Source organism: Apodemus sylvaticus, chromosome 11 (assembly GCF_947179515.1).
Source record: "Apodemus sylvaticus chromosome 11, mApoSyl1.1, whole genome shotgun sequence".
NCBI lineage: Eukaryota > Metazoa > Chordata > Mammalia > Rodentia > Muridae > Apodemus > Apodemus sylvaticus.
Window position 1 is genome coordinate 74,859,319 of NC_067482.1, and position 12,949 is coordinate 74,872,267.

At 52.3% G+C, this 12,949-nt stretch overlaps 2 protein-coding genes across 2 annotated transcripts in view; one reads left to right on the top strand and one right to left on the bottom strand.

The window, feature by feature from the left end:
- The window catches only part of Sorcs2 (sortilin related VPS10 domain containing receptor 2), a 380,275-nt gene that overhangs the window by 189,507 nt on the left and 177,819 nt on the right, over positions 1-12,949 (top strand). The window lies entirely within an intron of this gene.
- Psapl1 (prosaposin like 1) lies at positions 1,732-3,315 on the bottom strand. The gene has a single exon (XM_052199231.1). The coding sequence runs from the start codon at positions 3,313-3,315 to the stop codon at positions 1,732-1,734; it is 1,584 nt and encodes a 527-aa protein (XP_052055191.1).

Sequence of the window (12,949 nt, forward strand, 5' to 3'; positions counted from 1 at the left end):
GGATGAGGAGAGGCCTTACTCTGCCTGTCCCTCACTGTAGCTCTGGGTAGGAGTCAGTGGATTGGGCTCAGAGACAAGGAGGACATGGCACTCACCACCTCCTGGTCTCTGGCAGGCAGGGCTTATGTAGCTGGTGATGTCTCTATGGAAATGAGCTGTGCCATGTCACGGACAACTGTTAGCAAGTGTCCCCCCTCTGGCTCACTGTCAGAACAGAGGAGGGGCTGCTCAAGGCTCCTGGGGAGATGAATGGGTTTTCAGATGGTGACTGGCGACCTCGATCTATGCTTTGGGATCTCATCCTCAGGGCCACATCTGTGCATGGGTTGCAGAGGGCCTGCTTTTCTCTTCTTGCTCAGGCTGACCAGGTGACAATGCCAGCAGCACACAGGACTCAAGAAATCCTGGCTAGTTAAACCCATGGCCCTGAATGATGGCCCAGGTCACTGGCCACCCAAGCCAGGCAAGTCTCATCCCCACCCAGGCATGCGCCACAGATGTTTGAGCTTCTACCACGTGCAGGCCTTGTGCCAGACTTGAGGCCTATGCAGAAAGACGTCCATCCAGGGACCGTCAGTGAAGTGCTCATGAGGCACTGAAGACTGTGAATGGAAGGCAAGTAGTGGGCACCTGAGACAGGCAAGCCTTCCCGCTGGAGGAATACCCACAGGCGGCTGTGAGGAAGGGATTGTGAAGCCCCAGGGACCATGCTCTTCCATTAGAATAAAAAACAGCAAACATTGTTTGGAGAAAGTATCTAGTTTATATAAACTTGTTTGGTAAGACTCTCCAGAGACCCTATCAATTCCCAAGATAGATTTTGCTGATCCTGGTAGGTCATCGGGTGCCAGTCTCTGAGTGAAAGAACTTGAGGACATCTCCTAACACTGCCTCAACATCCCTATGAGGCAGGCATGATCCTCCCAGTCTACAGATTGGAAAACTGAGGCTCAGCAGACTGCTGACTAGGGTGGACCTCTTGCTACTGCCCATGCTACAGCCATTCCACACCCCTCAGGGCATTCCCCAGGGCTCACCCAGCAGGGTTTTTTTTTTTTCTCCTGATTTTAAGTACACCCTAGATTGCTTGGCACTGTGGTGTCTGGAGTCTGGGTGAGTGGACAGATTCCTCTTGGTGGGACAAGATATTGGCAAGAGTCATATAAAGTCCAAATGTCCCTTGTGGGTGGTAGGCAATGACTCAGGACCCTCCCTCAAAGAAGTCCAGAGCCACTCATATCCCAGCTGCACCACTGGGCGCCTGCCTGAGAGATCCTAGCCTGAGAATACCCAACCCCCACCCCAAGCTGTTGGTAAGAGCCATTAGCCTGACTAGTGACGGACCCCTCTCTCTACTCCCCTCTACCTACCTGCTCTCACTCTGCAAGGGAGGCCTCTGACAGGGGTTTCTCCAGGCCATCAGCATCACAGCATGACAGGAGAGGATGGCTTACTGGAGCAGGGGTGAGGAGGACTTCCCATTGGTAACAAGGGTGGAGGGGATCTTCTGTTTGGCAGAGTTAGTGGTGAGGGAAGAGACAGAAAGACAACACCGCCCAGCATCAGGAAATCATGACTTTGAACTTCAGCTCCACTCTGCCCTACCCTGCTCAGAGCCTCAGTTTTTTATCTATGACATGGGGGCAACGCCCACTTCATAGGGTCCCCTTGGGAGGCAGAAGCCTGCAGGTGGGATTGGCCCCGGCAGGCTTTGGGTTCTGGTGGCCACAGTCAAGGCTGCTCCTTGGTTTTGGAGATGGGCTTTTTCCACACGACGCGCTGGCAGTGCTCTAGGGCGTCACACATCTCGGCGGCCTCTGCGCTCTTGCACCAGAAGCTGGGGCCCTCGACGCACTGATCTGTGCCTAGAAGTGGAACCTTGGAGCCGTGGCACGCCCCCATCTTCTTGCATAGATCCGTGGGGTTCATCATGAATCTCAGGCTCTCTATGAGCACGGGTTCATACTCGGCCACAAAACGGTTGCACTGCATCACGTAAGGCAACGGCAGAATCCGGCAGCCACCTTTGAAGGCATTCAGAATGTCCCTCTTGGTGCTCTTGCGGTCCAGATTCTGGGAGGACACGCCCAGCAGCCTTTTGCATCCTTGGCAGAAGCTACCCTGGTTTTCCTCATCCACTGGCAGGGATGGTGTGGTTGCCACAACCCTGGAGATGGACCTGGCCTGCCTTTTGCTGCCACACAGCCTGATGGTCTCACACACTTTCTCTGGGGTGACTCTAGACACGAGTTCCACCAAATTGGGACTGTAGGTGTCCACCAGGGTGATGCACTGTTGGACTAGAGACTCGGGCATTATGGAGCACACCCGCTCCAGGGTGTGGCTGATGAGGGCTTCTGTGCTGTTGGTCGCAAGCCACTTGTCTAGTTCCCGGACCACGTTCAAGCACACATCACATGTCAGGCCCAACTGCATCTGCAACTCATTCTTCCTCGGCATCTCCATCTCCAGAGAGGGGACTCCATCCACAGCGGCCACTTGAGCCAGCCAGTGGGCAGACTCTCTCTGCTCCTCACAGAAGCCCCCCTTCCTGCAGACCTCCCGTGGAGTGAGAATCTGCAGTGTTTTCTTAGCAGGGACAAATTGCCAGTGGATATAGTTCTCGCAGAGGGCAACCAGGCCAGGCCCCATGGACTGACACTGATTCTGGACAGTTACCTCTGCCAGGGTCAAGTTAGACTCGAGAACGCCCTGGAGCCGGGAGATCAGCTGGACACAATCATGACACACGGCATCCCCAGGCATCGGGGATGGGTGGAAGCTCAGGGCCCCGTTGGATAAGAATGGAGCCATCATCTGGTTTGCATCCTCCTGGGTCAGCGGTCTCTCCAAGGTGGTCACAGCTAGGTGCCTCTGTAGTGGTTCACAGAGGGTGAGCGCAGTGCATATCGAGGCCTGGGCAGTGCCCGGAGCTCCACTGAGCATGCCCAGGACAGCCGCACTGTAGTTGCCCACCATCCATTTGCACTTAGCTGAAGACTCCTGGCTTGGGAGCCACTCACAGGTCTTCGTTACAGATGCCAAAATGTCCAACTCCGTAGCATCCTGGTTCACCCCATTAACGGCAGCAGCGGCCACATCCTGACACACACTGCAGGGCAGGGACTTGACTATGGGCTTGTTCCAGACAGTGTCCTGGCAGTGCCTCACAGCCCCACACCTTGCAGCTGCCTCCAGGTCCTGACACCATACCTCCGAACCCTTGGCACACTCTTGGGGGGCTGAGATGGGGCTGGCCTTGGTGGCCCCCAGGAGACCAGACCAGAGAATCAGAGCACACAGCATAATGCCCATGGTTCCACTGGCTGCTCCTTCTGCTTGGCTCTCCCTATAAAACTAGCTCTCCCGTCTAGCCTGCTCAGCAAGGTGCCTGCCTCCTGCTCCTCCCAGCCTGAGTCAGAGCCCCACCTGCCTGGATGCTGGCACCATCCTCTCTGGCTTCTGCCTCTTGGCCTGTCTACCTCCTTCTTTCCCCCTGAATAATCACTATTTTCAAAGTCTAGCTTCTTTGGGAATGAAACGTCTATTCTGTGTCACACCAGGCCTGGAAGAACTGAGTTCCTAGAGTGGGCCTGATGGCCACATGCCCACCACGGGCTCTGGTCCTAAGGCCCACCATTCAGGGACTGACTGGACTGTTGATCCCGCAATGCCTGTGTAAAGGCTGCTGGCATGCGGAACCTTTCATTCTGGAGACTTCTATGGGAGGCCATGCGTGGGCTGGTCCCTAGCAAATGTGCCTGGTGTTTGCTGAGGCTCACATATACAAAAGAGTTTTCTGTTTCACCATTAGGTCATCTGTTATCTTCTGTAGTTTTGGAAGTGAGCATTAGGTAAGAGCATTGGCACCAGGCAAGCACACAGGTGGCCAGAGTCGCATCCTGTGATTCTGTGGAGGATTATGAAGCCAGACTTACCTCTTCTGATTGACAGGCAGCTCACCACTCCCATGGGAGTGGGCAGATCAGGGACCCTGGGTCTCTATGGAAGCCTTGCATGCCTTAGTACTGTGAGTCCCACACATGGGTATCTGTGGCTCAGATCTAGGGGTTCTGGGTGTCCGAGGAATCCACTTTCCAGTTATGTGGGGCGGGTATCCCAGCTGCCTTTGCGACAGCTTTGCAGAGAATGCAGATGGTGCCTCCTGTTGCCCTTCTTCTAAGGGGCCGGGCTACAGGGAGAGAATATGGAATGAGGTTTGCTGAGCCCTTTAAATGAGTGACTGCCAAGGTCTCTGCTTCCTTTGGGCCAGTGGAGGAAACAGGCGTGGTGAAGTGGGGAGGCTGGGCTCTCTCAGCCGCAGGGCCACCAGGGCCAGCCTGCTGAGCTGTACAGAGGTGGAACTGAAACAGGTGCTCTTATCTAGACCTGCCTGGGCCGGCCCAGCTGACTCACCCCAGAAGCTTGCCCAGTTGCTGTTTACGGAACGCCCACTCACTATTCACTTTGTTTTGGGGGTGCAGGCATTTTTTCAGCCCTACAATCAACTGTGTTTGCCTAATGTGTGATGTGCCATTTGCCTTAGTTTTGACCACGCCCCAGAGTCCATCCAGACCCCGCACTGGCTCAGCCCTCACCTCCCTCTCTACCTCTCTATGACGGGCCCTCTCTAAGCTGAGTTGCTGTTAGGAAGGCTTACAGAACCTAGAAAGGCTCCATACTTGTGTTGACCAGTGTATCCCTTAAGACTCAACTTAGGAACCGTCTGGGGAAGGTGCCACCAATAAGAGATAGGCAGAACATGGGACCTCTGTGCCTACCGCCAAGAGTTGACAAATCTCATTTAAGAATTTCATCTAGAGCACGTGCCCTTTCCCCAGAGTCATGGGTGAGGGATGGCTGACAGTCCCAGGACTTTAGGCTTGTTGATAAGAAGCACTATCCACAGGCTGTCAAGGACACCAGCCTAAATCACCTAACTAGTTTAGTAAGTACAGGCTCAGGAAATACTCCAGGCGTAGGGCCTCTGTTGTATTTTGTTATAGTTTCTAACTTAGACAGTGGCAGAAATAGTTCAAAGAATGCCGTGCTTTCCCAGGCATACTGACAATATTTATTTACTCTTTCTACAACTATTTTCTTCTTAGCTATCCAACTATCCATCTACCCATCCATCTGTCTACCTATCCACTCATCTATCCTGTTTACCCATCCTTCCATCCATCCATTCATCTACCCAGTTATCTGTCTGTTCATCTGCCATCCACCTGCATACCCATTTTACACACACACACACACACACACACACACCTGTCTGTCCACTCATCTATCTATCCAACTATCTATCTATCCATTCACTTGTTCAACCATCTATCCATCCATCCAATTTTCTGTCTGCTTGTTTATTTGCTTGTTCATTTATATATTCATCCAGCAGCCTGCCCATTTCCATTCATCCATCCAATTATGTATATGTCTGTCATCCAGTTATCCATCCATTCACCATCTGTCTATCTATCTGCCTATCCAATTTTCTATGTGTTCTTGTATCCACCTATCCATCTTGTCATGTGTCTGGTCACCCATCCTTCCCTCCATCCATCCTTCCATCCATCCGTCTATACCATCTATCATCTATCTACTATGTATATATCTGTTTGCATGCATAAATATTTGCATTTAGTGTGTCACAACTGCTGTGGGTGGCTGTGGGTGAAGCCATTGTGTTCCTTTGCCCATTTCTTCCGTGTGCCGTTCCTAAGAATGAGGACATTCTCTCCCATGGCTACAGTGCATTTATCAAAACCAAGAGCTGCAGTGTTGACACAGTACTGTTGTCACACAGTCCTGTTGTCCACCCTATTCCTGAGTCCAGGCTGCCCCAGTGTCAGAGGTGCCATGTCCTAGCTGCTTATCTCCCAGGCCTGCGTTGCTTTGCTCACGTCTGCCTGCAGCCCTTCTAGCCTGGCCTTTTCTTCTGTCACACTGGGGCATAAGCTGGTAACCTTTCCCAAGATCCTCATTGGTGATTCTTCTTTACTGGTCCAGCTGGGTCTTATAATGGCCTCCTCCTTCTGCACTGAGTCCTCTCAGGGATGCTTGAAACTGGTTGATGTTTTCCTGTACAGGAAAAGCTTTCTCCTCTTTCTTCACCCCACCCCCCCTACTTTCCCCACCTCTTATTTTCCTTCAAAGAAAGACTTGTGGCTTTTGATTTTACTTTTACTGGTCTTAAATCTGATTTATTGTGATTTTGAACTATCGTTTGTGTGCATTTCTGGTTGGTTTGATGCCCAAATGGCTGCAATTTTGACCGTGGAGCGCATGGAGCTGTTCTGTCTCTTCCTCATCCCCATCCTTCCTTGAGTCTCTCATATCCAGCCAGCCCCAATTTCAGCTTTCCTTCCAAGGAAAGTATGTAGAAGCCATATCTGGGAGCCAGGTGAGCCTGCTATGCTACTGTCATTTCCAGGCCTTCGTTGACACAAAGCAAGGACATTGTACTTCTTATTGGTGAGGAAAACAGATGAAGGTGTAAGGAAAGATGTGTGCTTGTGGGACCATAGGCACATGTTCATACCTGTGTGCACATAAATGCATGTGATACATCCATCCATTCATCCATCCATGCATCCATCTGCCCACCCCTCCATCCACCTATTACCCACCCACCCAAATATTAAAGACTCGTGTGTCTATTCACCTACTCACCCTCCTTCTCATCTATCCATCCATTCTCCATTCATCCATCCATCCTCCATCCATCCATCCTCTATCTATCCATTCATCCATCTATCTATCCATCCTTCATCCATCCACCCATCCATCCATCTATCCATCTATCCATCCTCTATCCATTCATCCATCCAACCATCCTTCATCCATCTATCCATCTATCCATCCATCCATCCATCCTCCATCCACCCTCTGTCCATCCATCTATTCATCCATCCATCCTTCATCCATCCATCCTTCATCCATCTTCTATCCATCCATCCATTCATCCATCCATCCATCCATCCTTCATCCATCCATCATCCATCCTCCATCCATCATCTGTCCATCCATCTATTCATCTATCCATCTATCCTTCATCTATCCATCTGTCATCTATCTGTCATCCATCCATCCATCCATCCATCCATCCATCCTCTATCCATCCATCCATCCATCCATCCATCCATCCATCATCCCTCCTTCCATCCACCTGCACGTGCTCCCATTTTTGTGAGCCCATTTGTTCCTATGCATACTCCTGTGCAGTGGAGTGCAATTCAGCTGCCCACTTTTCAATGTTTGGAGCTTCCTTGCCTAACAGTGAGAAGTCTAGCTCTTATTATCTATAATATATCTATAATATAATATATCTACTCATTCTCATTTCTGAATTCAAATGCATTCTAAAAATTAGTTTCAGAAGTGGTAGCCTACTCCACAGTGAAAAGCAAAATCTGCTAACTAGATTTATGGATCTATTGACAGTGGTCCTTATTCTTCAGAAGAGGAATTTATACACAGCAAAGCACACATGTCTTAAGTGGGCAGGTCAGTGAGTGTCGGCCAACATGCATGCTTCTTTAAATCATACCCCAATCAGGACACACAGCCCTTGTTTGTGCCTTTTTCCAGTTGCTCAGATTTCCTCATGTTTTTTGATCCATGGACTCATTTCCAGTGCTATGAACATGCATTCAGTCATACCACTATGCTCTTCTCTCCACAGCTGTCTGCTCCGCCTTCACAGCTGTCTGCAGTTAGTTCCCTTGCAGTGTCATGCCTACCATGTGGCCCTATAATAATCTGTGTATCCATTGTTGACTGACATTGCTGAATCCTGGTATGGGGTTGCTGGTTCCCTGGCATTCTGAGCATTCTTGGTAGCATGATATAGGCTGTGCAGGTTTCTGTAGGGTGTGTGCCAAGGTTCCTCTCTGCTGACTGCCAATGCTCCCTAGATGTTCTGAAATGGCTGCACCTGCTGCCACCACCAAGCACCCCTGGTGCCTGTCACTCCTCGTGTCTCTGATTTCAACCCTTGAGAGATGATAAGCAAATAAATGCTCACTTACCCCTGAAGGCCAATGGTCTGTTGCTGTTGAGTATTTTTAGAAATCCCACCTATTCCCAAAGCCATTAGAACACATTTTTTTTTTTAATTCCTTAGTAAAGACTGGTCTGGTTTGGTTGTGGTAGCATGTAGCCAGGTGGCTGGGGACCATGTTGTGATGACTCCCTGACTTGGAAGCTGGACCAGGAAGGAAGCAGAAGGGGGCTCAACTGCCTCCCCTCTGTGGAGGGTTGTGGGAAGAGCGGGGAACTTTGTAGTCACTTGATGAGTACAGAAACTCCAGCTCTCACACTCCACCCCCGCACACTGCCCAGCCTCTCACCTACACGGAGTCATCATCATTGGCCTCTCACCCGAGTGACGTCATTGCCACTGGCCTCCATGCAGGAGGGTAAGGAGGGAGAAGGGCTGGGCAGCCTGATCACTTGCGGTTCCTACTCTCCTCTGGGGTTAGATGATGAAGCTATCTGTCCAGCCGCAGCCTATCTTCTTCTGGAATGTGGGTCACAGACCCATTGTCCCCACCCCACTCCTCTACCTCGGTTGTCCACTGTGATACTCTGTTCTCTTCCGCCTCACTTCTGTCCTCCCTGGCTCATCTGGAGACACTCCTGTCCCCTTCCCAGGACTCATCTTCACTGTCCAGCCACGTGGGACCAGGAGGTGGGATTCACCAGCATTTGTTTCACATGCATTCTGCAAACCCCTGTGAGCTGGACCTCAAGAGGGAGTTGGGTTGAGGTGTCATGGACACCATGCTTGGACACAGAGCATTGATGGGCAAACAACAAGAAAGTGGGGATGTGACAGGAAGCCATGTGGCATCAATGGTAGAATAGGGTTCCCTGGAGAAAGGAGGGGCACTATATACTTTATAATAAGGACATAAGACTTGGGTCAGGGGTGGGGAGCACATCCTATGAAACAGCAAGGAGGGGACAGGGGCTGGCTCACCATGAAGCTGCTGATCTTGACTCAGAGGAGTCAAGTGTAGAGGTGAGATTTTTTAGCATGTCTCTGGGGGAAGGGGTGTCTGGGAAGAGAGCACCAGGTTGGAGTGAGGGGAGTCTGATTTCCTTTGGGCATGCCCATCCATTAACTAGCCTATGGGTGGGGGTGGGGTAGACAAGGAACCTGGGGTGGGGTTGGGTGAGCAGAAGGCAGGCTGAAGCAGAGGGATCGTGGCCTGTGAGTGCCTCTAGTGAGCAAGTCAATTGGAGTCTCATTACTGCCCAAACCTAGACAGAGCGGGACCTGTGTATCCATAGAGTCTTCGTTACCATCTACCAACTCAAAGGTGCTCGACATATCGGGTCTTTGCCCCTCTTCCACAGGTCCCTTGTCTCTTGAGGGATAGATAAGGGGAGCAAGCTAATAGGTCAAGTGGGGTCTGGCCAGGTCACCGTTGAGTACATCGGGGGACAGGCTCCCTCCTTCTGGGGGTTGCTGCATCTCCTGTTTCTGAGTCCTCCCCTGAAACCACTAGGCTAAGAGCTCAGATGTGAGGTCTCGGATTCTGCCCCTCTCCTGGCTTCCCAACCACAGAGCTAAGGCTGGAGCCCGCCAGCCAGAGCCTTGCATACCTGGCTCCATCGGGGGTTCCTGCAACTGCCTGACTGGCTGCAGCACCCTGATACCAAGTACGGCTTGATTTCAAAAAGAACCTTTGGTCCCCCCAGTTCAAAGACCAGAGTTGTAGCTGTGTAGACTCTTGGGACCTCTGCAGATATTGGCTGGACCTGCGACTGGCCACCCCATCTTTGCACCTGTCAACAGCTGGCTTTCTTCTTCATTCCTTATGTTTGTTTCCTGCTCCTCACAAAGATCCAGCCATGGGTTTAGAGCCCCAGTGGAGAATAACCTCGGCTATGTTCTTCCCTGAAGACCCGAGGTCTGGATGGATCAAGTCACAGATACCAGGGGTTGTACTTCAGCATAGATCAGAGGCCATACATACATACATGCACCTATTCATCCGTGCATGCATGCATACATCCATGATGGGTGCATTCTGGGCTTTAGTGTCCTTGCTCCCATTCTTGCCTATGGCTTAGACTGCTCCTAGTTCTGGGAAGCCTAGGGGTGAGGCACTGTGGTAGAAGGCTCATTCAGAGCCCCCTGGGTTGCTGACCCCTGGGATCACAATGCCAGGACTCAGACAGAACAGCTCCCAAGCCTGAGCCTCTGCTACTGGCAATGCTTTGAGCCAGACACAGACCCTGAAAGCCCAGAAAGCCATCATGACTGTTAAAGAGTAGTCATTATTGCAGCCCCTGAGAGTTAGGACCTGGGGACTTTGTGGCCTCATCGTGCCTGGAGCCCAAGTGACCTCTCCCTCTCCCTCTCCCTCTCCCTCTCCCTCTCCCTCTCCCTCTCCCTCTCCCTCTCCCTCTCCCTCTCCCTCTCCCTCTCCTCTCCTCTCTCCTCTCTTCTCCTCTCCTCTCTTCTTCCCTCCCCCTCTCTGCATTTCCATGTGACCGGGACAAGCCCAGGTCCCCAAGACTGAGTAACTATCTTTGTGTACTAGCTCTGGGGCAGCCACATTTTCTTCCTCAGAGCCCTAGTCCTCCCATCATGTCCACAGACTCCTGCAGTATTTCCAAGGCCACCTCTGTGCAGTCCAGATCTCAGATCTGAGGAGCCTCCTGGCCCATCTTGCCCCTGAGTACTGGGGTCAGGCGAGAGGACTGGAAGACCTCACTCAGGATAAGTAGGTGAGCACATCCCAGGTAGGGGGCGGAGCTGGGCCGGTGGGCAGGGCTCCTCTTCCTGTCTTAGAGGAGGAGAAGCAGCAGGTCTGAGAGCTGGTGCTGAGCTGATGCCAGGCCTCGTGGAGTTTAGTTCTCCTCTTGTGTGCATTCAGCTGTTATTTATTGGGCATCGATTCTGCACCGAGTGCTATTCTGGGTGCTGTAGATACTTGAGTTAACTAGATAGATGGCAGTCCACGCTCCTGGGACTTACACTCCAGGGGGAAGGTGTGGAATTAAACAACAAACACAGTAAGCATGATAGTGGTGAGTCAGGGGAGGGGGCAAGAAACAAGTTACAAGGAGACCAGGAGAATCCAGTGTGTGGTCAGAAACAGTCTTGGTGACTTGGCGGTATTTGAGTGGAATTCCAGAAAAGGCGTGGGAGAGACCTGGGAGGGAGTCTGATTATGTAACTAAGTAAGGAGGCTGGCATGTACAAAGGTCCTGAGGCAGGTGATGTAGGAGCACCAAGGAAGCAGAGGCTGGGACCGGGTGAGTGGGAGCAGGAGCTGGAGGAAGCAGGATTAGAAGAACCACATACTAAGAACTCTGGCTGGACCCCCGAGGGGAGTAGGTGGCTATTGCAGGGATTTGGGCAGAGCAGTAACATGACCTGAGAATACATTTGTGGGAATCAGGCTTGGGCAAGGGAGAGCCAGAAAGCAGGAGTTAGAGGCAGTAGGGCCCCAGGGGTGGGGTGAGCATGGGCGGTGACCTTGAATTCCAAATCTGCTAGTGGTTGGATTTGCTAGTGGTGGTTTAAATTGGGACAGTAGAGAAAGCATTCGAGATTGCACTAAGCATTTGACCTGAGCTATGGGAAAAACTGTCAGGCACACCCATCCTGGGTGTCATTGCAGCGCCCAAGGGAGAACAGGTGCCCGCTCAGGGTGTGGTGTGGGGGAGGTTGGGGGAACACAGAGAATGGGGCCACGCTGTGGGCAGTGGGAAGGAAGGGTGTGTAAACACAGGCTTGCACCGTGGGCGAGCTGTCCCTCCCCACAGAGGGAGCACACTGGGTGAGGGCAAGAGTGGGAAACAGGGAACTCACATAATACAGACAGCAGCCAGTCGGACATCGACTCAGGAGCCTGGACCTCCCTCCCAGGAGTTAGGCCTTAGCAAGGAGCTGGGTCCAGGAACAAATGTGGAATCCTAGTCCCTGGTGACAGTTGAGGTCTGAGGATAGGGGTAGCCAGGGGTGATGGCAGGGAGACGCTAGATGAGGAGTCAGAGATGGCTGGGATCCCTGGAGACACATGACACTTTAAGAGAGAGGGGTCAGTGGGGGGAGTACATGGTTTGGCTTTGGAAGGTGTGAGACCTCAGTCAGGTAGAGGTCTGTGAACACCCATGATTGGACACCCTGGCCTTGCTATAGAAGCTAGCTGGGAGGCAGAAACACGGGAGGCCACAGTGGGCAGGGTGTTGGGTGCCTTTCTCTTAGCCGGAATGCCCTGACCCCAGCCAGTCCCTCACGTGTGCCTTCTCTTCTCTCGTTCCCTTTATAATCAGGATCACACCATGACATGCTGAGGTTTTCATTCCTTGGATGGGTCAGATGGACCATTTAAACGTCCACCCTGGCCTGGGGCAGGACAGGGTCGAGGCTGGCTTGCCTGGTACTGAGAGCGCACCGGGACCGAAGTCCTGGGCGAGGAGCCCGAGCCCGCCTCCCAGCGTCTTCCTTGTCTTTTTCTCTTGCCCTCTGCCTGCTCCTCCCTCTCTTTGCTTCCCTTTCTCTATTCTTTCTTCCGCCCCTGTGCCTGTGGTGCTGGGTTATATCTTCCTTATAGGCAATGAGAGAGAGAAGTGGCTTGTTAAGGAATGGACGACAGAGGCAGAGCAAGGCAGGGAGGGACAGCTGAGAGGCCCCTGAGCATCCAACCTGCCGAGCAGGGGTGGCCCACCATGGACCACACTGATCCCAGCCTCCCGCTAGTCTCCTGTCCCCAAGGGAAGGCCCCTCCTTCCTTTAAGCATGTGCCTTCTCCTGGGTCAGCTGTGACAAAGTCCACACACAGCTCCCACAGCAGGAAGTGGCCAGTGCCAGGCACTGGGTGTCCCTGACCAAGGTGACCTTGTGTGGGGGCTGCTGGGACTGTGAGGGTGTGTCTGTCCAGGCTCTGGAAGCAGCCCTGAGGCTTACTGCTCTTCTGCCACCAAT